This window comes from Magallana gigas, chromosome 6 (assembly GCF_963853765.1).
Source record: "Magallana gigas chromosome 6, xbMagGiga1.1, whole genome shotgun sequence".
NCBI classification, from domain to species: Eukaryota; Metazoa; Mollusca; class Bivalvia; order Ostreida; family Ostreidae; genus Magallana; species Magallana gigas.
The window spans coordinates 23,387,510-23,399,995 of record NC_088858.1 but is presented as its reverse complement, the minus strand read 5'-3'; the positions used below and the strand labels follow the sequence as shown (position 1 = coordinate 23,399,995).

Here is a 12,486-nt window from a genome sequence, read left to right as displayed (position 1 = left end):
TTTGATGGAGGCCTATATATTTTATGTCAAATATCTAAAGTTTATTATTATTAATAATGTTAAGAAATAAATGTATCATATAAAATGATAGAAAGTCGACTGACAATACACATTTTACGACATTACTTGTGTCTTTTAAACGCTTGATGCAAAAGAGAAATTCTCTACAATAAGCGTACATTTGATAGAGATCTCGCACATGTCACCGGCTCTACAAAAATAGAAAGATGGCAGAAGCAATGAGAGCTAATGTTGCTGCTTTATTGAAAGGAATAGACAGGTACTGTAATTAAGACGACTTACTGAATTGTAACTTAGATGTTAGTTCAGAGGAAAGTAAAGAAAGTTTCCTTGTGTGTAGTCATAACACCCAACAACAGTACAATTACACACAGTATGTTTGACAATAATCTGTCAAAATACAATAAGGTTAACATTAAATGAGTACAGTTAGTGTCAGCTACAGTACAGAAAATGCTTGGAGTGTTTTCAGAAATGTTTCTTGCCACAATCTCCTTTATATTTAAAGTTTAATGCAGGCAGGTGACGTGATATTAAAGATGTTAAAGAGTGTAAAGTCTTTCCCAAAATATAATTTTTAATAAAAATACACATACCTGTGAAAGAAATGCAATTGAAATTGATGAAAGGGAAAATATCCAAAATAATCTTATTCACGCACAATATTTTTTTCATTCGAAAAAAGTCACAGGGGGCGAAAACTGATTTATTGCAGAGATTTATAACGGGGAATGTTGACATCTTTTCTCCTTTAGGAAGTCACTCAGAATACCTCACACAATTTTTCAACATTATCATCCGGGTCAGTTGCAATACAAAATCCTTGTAGACATCACATTTTTAGCTGTGTATTGAAACCTGGTAGGCTAGAGGTTTTATAGGAGAACTCTTGGGAATTTTTCATACTTTTGAATGAACATGGTTTGAACCCTGAGGTATTTACAAATTTTGAGTAGTTCAGAAATATGTTAATTTAGTTTTGAAGTGCAAAATTTGTGTTTGGTCCATATCTTTCTTATGTAGAGACATTGGAAGTTCTTACTTCACACAATGATTGCTTATGACCTGAGGGTGTGTCATGACCTTGACCCAAGGTCATAAGGGCAAGTTCAAAGTCATTGCAAAGATGCTTAATTCTTATATGTGTCATGTCTTGCATGAATGGAAATGATTAAAAGGTGAAATTTGACACAAGGCTTGCTTGTATAAGGCGAAATTAAATTAATTGCACATTCTTATCTCCAACGCGCCCACTGAAAATGGCCTGTCCCAATGCATTTTATCTTTTATTTTGGAAAAAAAAAATTCTGTGGATTTTTTTTTTTTCTATTTCCATATCTTTCTTATGGAGAGACATTGGAAGTTCTTACTTCACACAAAGATTGTTTATGACCTGAGGGTGTGTCATGACCTTGACCCAAGGTCATAATAGGGCAAGTTCAAAGTCATTGTTTAAAAGATGCTTAATTCTTATATGTGTCATGTCTTGCATGAATGGAAATGATTAAAAGGTGAAATTTGACACAAGGCTTGCTTGTATAAGGCGAAATTAAATTAATTGTAACATTCTTATCTCCGCCGCGCCCACTGAAAATGACCCGTCCTGATGCATTTTATCTTTTTTGGGGAAAAAAAAATTATGTGGAAAAAAAAAATTTCAGTAAAAAAATTGGGCTCGGTTTACCAAAAATTCAAAAACATTTAATAGCTGCTTGACATGTGGATTATCGTTTGATTCCAGTCATGTTTGTTATCATAAGGATACAAATGGGGTATCAATTATGAGCTTGCTCACAGTATCTCTAGTTTGTGTTTGTGTTTGACAATGTTTGTGTCAATTTTTGTGCTCAGGCGTTACACACACAGAAAAAAAGCTTTAATCAAATGCATCCATGATCTCTCAAATATCTGAATACCAGTGTATGTACATGTATTCAGGTGTGATTTTCGCAACTTGTTATCTATTGTTACAGGTACAACCCAGAAAACCTAGGAACATTGGAGAAGTATATACACATGCAAGCACAAGAAGGAACCTATGACTTGGAGGCCAATCTTGCAGTGCTTAAATTGTAAGTATAGGCTGAGGTATCAATTGAAAGTAAATAACAGGAATTATATTTGTTTTTCAATTAACTATTCTTGCATTATTGTTCTTTTCCTTCATAAAATCTGGTGCAATTAGATAAAGTTTAGTAATTTTGTTTTTAATTTTTACTTGAGAATACAATTTAGTATGGCCATTATAGTGATAACAATAAAGGAAATTTGTAAACCAGTACATATACATATTACAAATCCTGACATTTGTTGAAAACATGTTCTCTCCACCTTTCCAGATACCAGTTCAATCCCATGCACTACCAGACTACAGTGGCATGCCAGATTCTACTCAAGGCCCTCACAAATATGCCACATACTGACTTTACATTGTGCAAATGTTTGATTGATGCAGTCAGAGTAAGTACCTTTTCTTAAGATATATGTGCCTCTATGTAAATACTGTACCTGTAATATTTGTCATTTGCAGACTTCACATTATATGTTAACACGTCACATGTATTGATAATTTTTTTTTAGATAACTGAAGTTTTCTTAATCCCAAATTGAATAATTATTGTTGATTACTGTGTGGGAGTGTGTTTTTGGAATACATGTACATCTGTTTTATTACAAATGTATCTTGCAGCATGACGAAGAACCCACAGCACAGGTCATGAATCTAGCTCATCTGTTGGAAACCTGCCAGTTTAGAGAATTCTGGGTAAATAAAATACTGCTTTTACTCTTCTTCAGCTTATTACAGTCACATTGCTTTGTGATTTTGCTCTGAATGAAATATTTTTTGACACCACTTTCATTTGCAATTATGTTTGTGAATAAGTTGATTCATGAGTTGCATGTACATGTGTGTTTTCATTTTCCCCACTTTGATTTAATCTAGGGAGCCCTGAGAACCAACCCTGACCTGACTGCCAACATAAGGGGGTTTGATGATTCCATAAGAAAATGTAAGCATGAGATACCTGGGCTGCGTTCAAGATCGTAGCTGCTAGCCTAGCCGCTAGGTCGTAGATATCTAGGTCTATTGAACGGACCGCTAGGTTAGCCGCTAGGTCTCAGATTTGAAGTTGGAAATATTCAACTGAAGACTTATTACATTTACATAATTTGTTAATTTCAAGCGGAAATATATATGTTAAGATTCATTATAACTTAAAGGATGAATAAAATATCACTATATAAATAGATTTCGTGTTTGTTACAAAGTGGAAACTAAGGTGGCCATCTTGAATTCGATGCTTAGCATAAAATATTTAGGCTACGAATATCTACCTAGCGGCTAGGCTAGCATACCGTTCAACAACGTAGCCGCTACGTAGCCCTACCTAGCCGCTACGATCTTGAACGCAGCCCTGCATACCAATCTATAAAGTTGGTTATGTACACGTACATGTATGTTTGCTAAATTTCCATTACTGATAATTGTCATAATCCAATTTTAAGGTATCTATGCAAACTTAATGTTTTAAATAACTTTCAAGAAAAATTATCCTGTTCTAGATATTTGATTCTAGTACATGTATTTAGTTCTAGTAATTGTTTGCATACAGTTTAAATACGGAAAAGCCAGTTAAATGCCAATACAGTAAAACTCGTTTAGTATGAACACGGATATAGCAAATTTTCGGATATAGCTAACTTTTTTGGAATCCTCGGTAAAAATCTCAACAAATCTTTGCAAAATTTTACGGTTATAACGAATTCAGATATTCCGAATTTACGGATATAGCGAACTGATTTTGAGTCCCGTAGAGATGAAATATAACGAAATATAACACCTTTATAACAAATTTTTTTTACAGTTTAAAAAAGTATGCACTACCAATTAATTAAATAGTTTGAATGAATTTTTTTTCATATAATTTTTTCAATTCACAATCCGATTATTAAAGGTATCAAAGTAATGAATTTTTATTTTAAGCCTCAATTAGCGAAATTTATAGTCTGGTGAAAGAAAACATGTATATAGTGAATTCGCTATAGATATTATTACGAATACTTTATACGGATATAACGAATTACGGATATAACGAAGTAATTCCATTGGACCCTAGGACTTCGCTATAACCGAGTTTTACTGTATACTAGTATCTTGTTGACATATAAAATATGATGTGTTTTGAATTTTCAGTTGTGTGTCATGTGATAGCAGCAACATACCAGACAATACCTTCAGATCTGTTGAAAGAGCTTCTAGGAGATATTCCAGGTACAAACACACATGCATATTCGCTGCATCAAATGGCAATGGTGTTAGACACTTACATTGTATAAAATCATGTTACAAACTTACTAGCCAAAAAAGTGATGCTCCTTTCCTTTTGAAAAGTGGAAAGAGTACTGTAAAGTGTCAGCCTTGATATAGACTGTAATCCTATATTACTTGATGTGTGGTTTTGATGTTTGTAGAGGATCAGGTCCAGCAGTGGATTAACAAATATGGCTGGAAACTCCAGGAAGATGGGAATGTGTTCATTGTCAATCAGGAGGAGAATATCAAAACGAAAAACATCACAGAGACCATTACATTTGAAAGTGAGTGTGTAGGCCATTACAAAGCCATTCATTAGCCATAGGAAACTATTGATATAAAATTTGATTTCTATAATTCTAATGTGATACTTCTGCTTAATATCATTATGCGATGATGAAAAAATCAAGATTATCAGTTATCTTGGTTGAATGTCTCTTGTGAACAGATTTGAATTCAAATTTTAAAAAAAAATCAATTTAATTGATGAAATACATCTGTAGTCCTTTGCAAATTGATATCTTATTATAATTAACAAGAATTAAAAAAAAAGTGACTTTTCTATTCTTGTAGGTGTTGCAGGCATCATGGCCCATTGTCGATGATCAGAGATTGAGACTTTTTATTTAAAACTGTCACTGTCATTAACCTCCTGTTTATACTTGTACATGTACAGTGTACATGCATGTGCAATGTAAACATTATATTTAAAAAAATAAAAAACATGGAATATCATACCTAAAGTTTTCAATTTTATTTGCTTTGTATTTATGCTACATGTACTGGTTCGTGTAAATGATACTTGGCGGTATAGAAAACATGCTAGTAAAACTCTTAAACTTTTCAGTCAGTATATGAGCACACAATCCACAATCATCTGAACTAGGTGTTGTAGGATGTCTGAAAAGTGGTAGCATATTCCGAAATTAATTATGACAAGTATTTTTACCTAAACAGGACCTGATCTTGAAAAAAAGAAATCAAATCTTAGATCTTTTATTTCATCTTTCAACAAATAAACAGTAACACACAGACAACATCAGTGGAAAACAGTATGTACATGTATAATGTACTGACATTGTCCAAGTCATAAAAGATGCTTAAAAAAGATTGTTTTTGCAAATTGCATGGTCCAACTCGATGGGTTCCGGGTACATAATTCACTACAAATACATTTCCACTGTACAACATGACTAGCATGGCTGTCTTTTTTAACTGTACGCCAATATAACTGTTAAATATCCAAGATCTCGTCCAACTTCTTTGGGGACAAACCATTTTCAAAAAGTGTTATTAGATCTTTTCAACAGCATGTTCATGGGCTGAGGTTTCGTTGGGCCAAGGCATCTGGCATTCTTTTCCCGCAGACTTGCTGTGGCAGTTTGTCAGTTGTGAGTAACCGATTACACAAACCATACAGTCACGAGCCTTTGGAGAGGTCCTTCAACCTTTTCTTCAGAGATAAAAACTGTTCCTTTTCCTCAGGGGATAGTGTCATCATCACTTGTTCAGGAAATGCGGTATCTGGAAAAAAAAAAGACATTTTTAAAATTCTGCAATGCAATATATATATACATGTATTTGTACAGTATGAGAACTCATTTTACTCAATACTTTGTATTGCAAGTTTGTCCATATACTGCAGTAAAATAAATTAAGCTGTCCAAGAAGGAGCAAGCTTTATGCCAAGCCTAAGCTTTGAATAACATTTGGGACAAACACAGAGTTGTTTCAAAATACCTTTTGACAGATTGCCCAGTGGATAGTGATTACTGTTTGGGGTTTTCAATACAGTACATTAATTGACATGTCTTTTTGAGGGAGAGTTTATACCCTTCTTTTTATTTAATTACAGACAGATAAACCTTGTGAGCCTGGGCTAATTATTTAGTTTCAAAGAGTTTTAAACCTACTTTCTTCTTTGAATAAAGACAAATAAGTTTTGTGAGTTTTCCTTACTATTTGGGTTCATTAGGAGACAGCAGACAGCCTTGTGGAAACTGAGCTGGGAGGAACAGTTGTACGTGGATGAGAAGTGATACTGAGGCCACCAGGACGTCCGAAAGGTCATACACCCCTTCATCACATTGACTCTGAAATTAGATAAATTTCTGGAAAACTCATTTCTTCATAAGGTATAAAGTAGATAAAAATAAAAAGATTCTACAAATATTGAGCCGACAATACCTTTGAACCTTGAACTTTGACTAATGTGAACCTAAAATCAGTAGTAAGGCCTACAAAAAAAAGTTGTGTGTTTAGGGTAACCCTACCTAACCTACAAAAATGCCCCGATCCTACCATTTTTAGATGTCTGTTTTTATCCGTTTGTGATTTTTATATTATTTCTATTAAAAACCCATTTTTAAATATGACATAAACAAACACTCTTAGGATTCATGCATAAAAAAATATAAAATTAAAAAAAATCCCTATTTACCTACCAGACCTAATTTTTTCATCAGTGTTACCCTAAACACACAAATTATTTTTGTAGGCCTAATTGACTACTTTTAATGTTGCGTGCATACCGGTACCTGTAAGGTTTATGTCAGGCAGTAAATGGGTTCTTAAAATCTTAGGCAGACCCCTGACTTTTAGCCTTTAACCTCAAAATCAAGAAAGATCTAATTCTGGACATCTTCATATCAATTTAGACCTTTGACCTTTAGACCACAAAATCAACAGAGGTCATTATACTCATTGAGAGGTACTTTCCTGGCACTTCTCTTTTATCATGATTTATTACTTTTTAATTTTACATAAATGTCATACTTCTCTTAATCAATAATTACCCTTTGACTTCTGAGATAAGTAACTCTGACATCAGCTTCCAGGGTCGAAGTTCAAATTGCCACATTCCATCATCCAACAAAGCAAACAAGAAAGGAATGGCATTTTGACCTTCATTTTCTACAAATAAATCATTAATCTAGTTGTATGAACAGATTAAGAATGAATACAAAATAATTTTCAAAGACTTGACATATTATCAAGCATTGTCTCAAACCACGGGTTTTGTGTCCATTCTATTTCCGAAATAGAATGGACACAAAACCCGTTGCTTGAGACGATGATTATCAAGTATCATATAGTTCACATAAACATGCTACGTGAATCTTCCAGATTTGCTTACAATAACATTGAATGACTTACGGTAATTGTTTAGGATCTTCAACTGTCAGGATATTTATACATTCATGATAAACAATTTGAATAAAATCACTGTTAATTATATGAAAATTTACATGGATATACACTGTCCATGTATATATACAACGATCAGGCATTGTTTAAGTAGACAGATGTACTTTTTAATCATATCAATAAATATGTTCTCACCTTGAATCAATAATTCACACAGCTCAATAACTAGTGGGTCGGAGGGGACATGTTTTGCCAAGCCCTGAAATAAAGCAAAACCTAAAAATGTTTATCCATTATATTTAAGCATGAATGCTTATTTTTCGATGTCGTCAGTCCTATGACACACCGAGCGGTGCAGACAAATTGAATCCTGCACGTAAGCAGTAATCGTAATCAGCTGTAACTGATAACAAGTTGCTGAATTATCATGAGTAATCAGTAATTATCTATTTTTCTGATTTTAAGGTAATAGTAATTTAATTGTTTAGCAATAACTTATTATACATGTACATGTAATGCCAAATGATACCTTCAAAAGGTCAATTCTAGTAGGCTTCTGCCATTCCTGACGAACTGCAAAAGAATATAAAAACTTGTGGGCATTTGGATTGTCCTCATTCTTGTCTTTGTAGGATCGTAAAAGGGCCTCTGCTTCCTCCAGTTTGTCATAATGCTCCAGTATCTGACTCAACAAAAACAAAGAAATCAATGCCCTTTGTTCGAGAACTACAATGTAAAGACTACCACTAAAAACGTATACCTCTTATAATATGATAATTTGGTAAGTGTACAAAATTTTAGATAGCTTTTCGATGAATATGGCAAATGTTTTAAAAAAGCAACTTCGATATCCCAGAATAAGACACTTTTTGGAAAAGATGTTTCTTTTTTGAAAATTAAATTCATAGGATATTGCAATTGCATTATATCATTATATACACTGAACTCCAATCCTCTTTCGTACAGTATTAATAAATATAATAAAAGTACCTCTAGGTGCTTGGTTATAAATATATCCCAAACTCCTGGAACATCTTTCAAAACCTCAAAGTTATTCAGAGCTTTGTCTGCACAGGCCAGCATTAACTGCTCAAAGTTCTCACTGGTCTCAGTATCTAACTGCTTCCCTTCAAAGAGAATATGAGAAATCTTAAGGTATTCAATGTATAATGAAGGGATATTCATTTTAAACTAGTATAAATATGTATTGCTAGATAACTATGAAAGTGAAATGAACCAAATTCACATGACAGACAACATATAAGGAGCTGGTCATTTTGCACTTTAAATTTTTTTAAAGAGTTATCTCCCCTTGATGAAAAAAAGAAAAAAATTCGAAAAAATATCTGCGGTAAATGATTCATTTTATTTCATATTTAAATAAAAAGAAAGTTTATGCATGTATGAACCAAAAGAGTTTTAGGAATTTTAAGTGACTTTTAACAATATTTTAATAAAGCATACATCGCCTATAGACTTCAAGGCAAAATTCAAGGTGTAATTAGTTGGACCATAATCAAAATTTTGAAAATCCCTTTGGTGGAGTATTTTAATTTGATAACACCTTCAAAATGATATCATGATTCAGAATATTGGACCATTCATTTATAAGGTACAAAATGTGGTCGTTATACATCGAATACCTTAAATAATTAAGAAAGAAAAACAAAGAACAACTTACATTCAATTGAAAAATGAAGGGAGAGAGATACAAGGGCAAGGCCATTCAGGGGGACCAACCCTATTTTTCACTAACTTTAACATCACTAAGTGATTTTAAAACGGTTGTATTTTTCAGGGTGGCAGGTGTGCCCCCCCTTCCCCTCCTCCCAGGATATGTGCATGTACCAGTACTTTTACCTAAGTCCTGGAATTTTTTATGTCTGCTTTTGGCCAATATCCACTCCACATAGTACACGAGTCCTTGATACGCCTTACACAGGATATCAACATTCTTTGTCTGTTCTGTAACAGCATGGTTCTTCTTTGAAATTGCCTTTGAAAACAAAAAAAATCCAATGGGTCACATCACTTATTAGCAAAATAATTTAATCTGATGGAAGTATATCTATTGCTAACTTTTGATACACGTAACTTTATTTACCGGTAATTACGTTATTTATGGCATGACTTATCCTAACCCGAAAATTAGCAAATTATTTATCTCAACATCATTCAAGTAAATTCTTTATGTAACAGGTGGTAAAGAGTCAAGTCTTTGTGAGTACCATGCCAGCGCTCTTACCACTGAGCTATTGAGACCCCATATATTGACTGCCATTCATAGACTTGTTAACCTGGTGACATTTACATGCTCCTTCATATAAATTTTCTTCCTGAGTTTTCAATTATAAATAACTCACTCCACTTAAAAGGAAAATCATATTTTGTTACAATTTTTTTCTACGTATTTGAAATTTTTTAAAAAATTGGCAAAATGGTTTTGGAGAATTCAAAAATTAAAAAAACTTTACAGACTTATAGACACAGTAAATGATGAAAAAAAAGTGAAAAAAGTTTTGTGAACGAATACAAAGTTGTCCAATAAAATTATCCACAAATTCTTATTCTTATCCTTTATATAACTCTTTTTATGACATCACAGGAAAAAAGGACACTCCATAGAAAATCGTGTATAGTAATACCAGTATATGTAAGTGTGTAATCTCTCACATAACTGTAAATCAAATATGTTCATACATGTACGGTGAAAACATGCTTGGCTTCATTGATGTCCCCTTGGTGTAGGACGAACAACAGATATTCTAGAAGAATTTCTTTAGCATTCACCTCATACAAGGATTTCAGCTGACTGTAAAAAAATTATATACCGGTATATATATTTAATATTATGAAACATGTACATGTAAATCCAGCAAAAAACTATTTATATGCCTTTTGGCTGCAAATACTGGTACACTGTATGTAGTTTCACTGCCAATGGAAATAATATAAAAACAACAGATAAAATTTCAATAATAAAATCCATTTCATAATCACACTGCAAAATTGAGTTCAAAAATTAAATATTTGACTTCATTAAAGTTAATACTGACTGCCATGTGTAATTTAAATATTTTGCTTCATCTCACTTCTTAAAAGTTTTGCAGTTTTGAAATCTGCTTCAATAAAGATATCGCCTATCATTCTACATAAAAAAGTTTTAAATTAGCCCATGGGCAGAGTGGCTAAAAGGTAAAAAGTACAGTTCCTGCAAACATCTGACAAAGTACCGGTATGTGTAAATGTACTTACTTTACAAGTTGAAAGAAGAATGGTTTATATCTGTCAGGGTTGTGGTATGCTACTTCTAATACACCCTAGAATAAAATCATATACAAGTATGATAGCCAGCCATAAGAATTTTTTTTTTCTAAGCTTGAATGAAAGTCAATAATGTACATGTATATACATTTCATTGAAAGTATTTTACATTATATATCATTGTAAACCAAATACGTGAGTGAGATGAAAATCAGCAAGGCATGCAAGCAACCTCACTTCATGCATGCATTTAACACGCATGTATACAAAACACAATTTTTTAAATAAATTGAATAAATGCTTGCTTGTGAAAATTGTTGCAGATAAATTCTCAGCATAGCTCTTTCCCGTAAATAAAAGGCACATACAGTACTTGGTTAATAACAGCACACCTGTGAGCCTGATGTTAAACTCGTGTCAACAACTTTTGGTAACTATACCTTCCAGATGACGTCTATGTGCTTCTGAGGTTCGTCGGTCAGCAGACTGAGGAGAGTGACGGTAGGGACGTCCTTCCTGGTCAGGAAACAGAACCTCAACAGTCGTAATATATTAGGCACTAGCATGTTGTAATGATCGGTTTTGAAGTTGGTCTTGAAAGGATCATCTATAATTTCAAATGTATACTATAAATTATTAACATTACTAAATTGGTATTTAACGTATTCTATCTCATGTGATTCTTCATTTATGAATCAAAGACACTTTTATTTAGTTATTGAATAAGAAAAAAGCAGTGTAAGACATTTTCAATCCCCTCCCTTCAACCTTATCCTAATTAATTGAAGTTCTGACTTTTTTTTTTTGCTTTCGTAAAGGAAATCTCATTTATCCTGTTAATGTTTATCCTTGCATCTGTAAACAACCGCAGGTTTATATGACATAAGCTTCATTTTCAAACATCTAAACCACAAAGTTTTGCTGTTTTATAAGTGAACTGAAATTGATAAATATCATGATAAACATGCAAAAAAAGTGTAATGATCAGTTTCATACAGCATGGGTTTAGAATGATGAATAAATAATTGATTCAACATACAAATATTATGAGTTGAACATATAAAAATGTCCACATGCCTACAACAAGACTATCTTCTAGTACATCAAACCACTTGATGATAGGAGGCAGTGAAGAATATTTCCTGGAAAACTGCTTGGATCCTTTGTCTTGTAGAAGCGTACATATGTCCTCTAAATCTTGACATTGTTCTGGAGTAGTCTGTGTTCATACGGAAATAAATGAATTGAATGTCAGCTTTAAAAATTTATAACAATATCATATATTAGAGATCAATTTTCAAAGTAATATAATTTTTACACAATTTTATCTTAAAAACCATAAAATAAAGCGAATAACGTTAATATCTGGTATAAATAAATGTAATTATGTTTAAGTCTTACATATTTCTCCATGCCTGGTTTTCACCGAGTAAACTCGAAAACTGGAACAGGTGCTTTTTGTTTTTACTTTCGGCACACCTCTAGTGCTTATACCCAAATGAGTCATGATCTCCGAGAGTTTCGAATGTTTTTTATATTAATTTGTACATAAACGATGATTCGGGAGAAGACTTTGAACAAATTTAGAATCTATAAGAATATATTCATTTTTCCACATGAGTCTATAGCTATTGCTTAATTCTAAAGAAATGATATTATTGCTATTAACTGCAACGCGTAGTTTTGGGCTTTTTGATCAATCTTTGTGCGATTTAACCATTATTTTTCGTAGTCATTAT

At 32.8% G+C, this 12,486-nt stretch overlaps 2 protein-coding genes across 2 annotated transcripts; one reads left to right on the top strand and one right to left on the bottom strand.

Moving 5' to 3' along the window:
• The first annotated feature begins 139 nt into the window (after window positions 1-139).
• Window positions 140-5,023, top strand: LOC105336792 (eukaryotic translation initiation factor 3 subunit K). The gene is made up of 8 exons (XM_011441256.4): window positions 140-280; window positions 1,995-2,093; window positions 2,361-2,481; window positions 2,711-2,785; window positions 2,966-3,032; window positions 4,217-4,294; window positions 4,495-4,620; window positions 4,910-5,023. The coding sequence occupies exons 1-8, from the start codon at window positions 228-230 to the stop codon at window positions 4,939-4,941; spliced, it is 651 nt and encodes a 216-aa protein (XP_011439558.1). The 5' UTR covers window positions 140-227; the 3' UTR covers window positions 4,942-5,023.
• Window positions 5,024-5,282: 259 nt separating this feature from the next.
• On the bottom strand, window positions 5,283-12,282 carry LOC105324679 (TATA box-binding protein-associated factor RNA polymerase I subunit A). Its single transcript, XM_034469922.2, has 12 exons — window positions 12,149-12,282; window positions 11,825-11,966; window positions 11,188-11,354; window positions 10,739-10,803; window positions 10,184-10,295; window positions 9,344-9,479; window positions 8,474-8,610; window positions 8,013-8,165; window positions 7,679-7,742; window positions 7,132-7,249; window positions 6,296-6,429; window positions 5,283-5,860 (listed from the first exon to the last, which is right to left on the bottom strand). The coding sequence occupies exons 1-12, from the start codon at window positions 12,158-12,160 to the stop codon at window positions 5,757-5,759; spliced, it is 1,344 nt and encodes a 447-aa protein (XP_034325813.2). The 5' UTR covers window positions 12,161-12,282; the 3' UTR covers window positions 5,283-5,756.
• Between the last annotated feature and the right edge of the window lie 204 nt (window positions 12,283-12,486).

Coding starts and splice junctions, on each gene's coding strand:
- LOC105336792 (XM_011441256.4), top strand. CDS start 228: ATGGCAGAAGCAATGAGAGCTAATGTTGCTGCTTTATTGAAAGGAATA. Junction 2,786..2,965: donor GCCAGTTTAGAGAATTCTGG/GTAAATAAAATA, acceptor GATTTAATCTAG/GGAGCCCTGAGAACCAACCC. Junction 4,295..4,494: donor GCTTCTAGGAGATATTCCAG/GTACAAACACAC, acceptor TGATGTTTGTAG/AGGATCAGGTCCAGCAGTGG.
- LOC105324679 (XM_034469922.2), bottom strand. Junction 10,804..11,187: donor ACATAGACGTCATCTGGAAG/GTATAGTTACCA, acceptor ATTTTATTCTAG/GGTGTATTAGAAGTAGCATA. Junction 5,861..6,295: donor TCTCCTAATGAACCCAAATA/GTAAGGAAAACT, acceptor TTTTTTTTCCAG/ATACCGCATTTCCTGAACAA.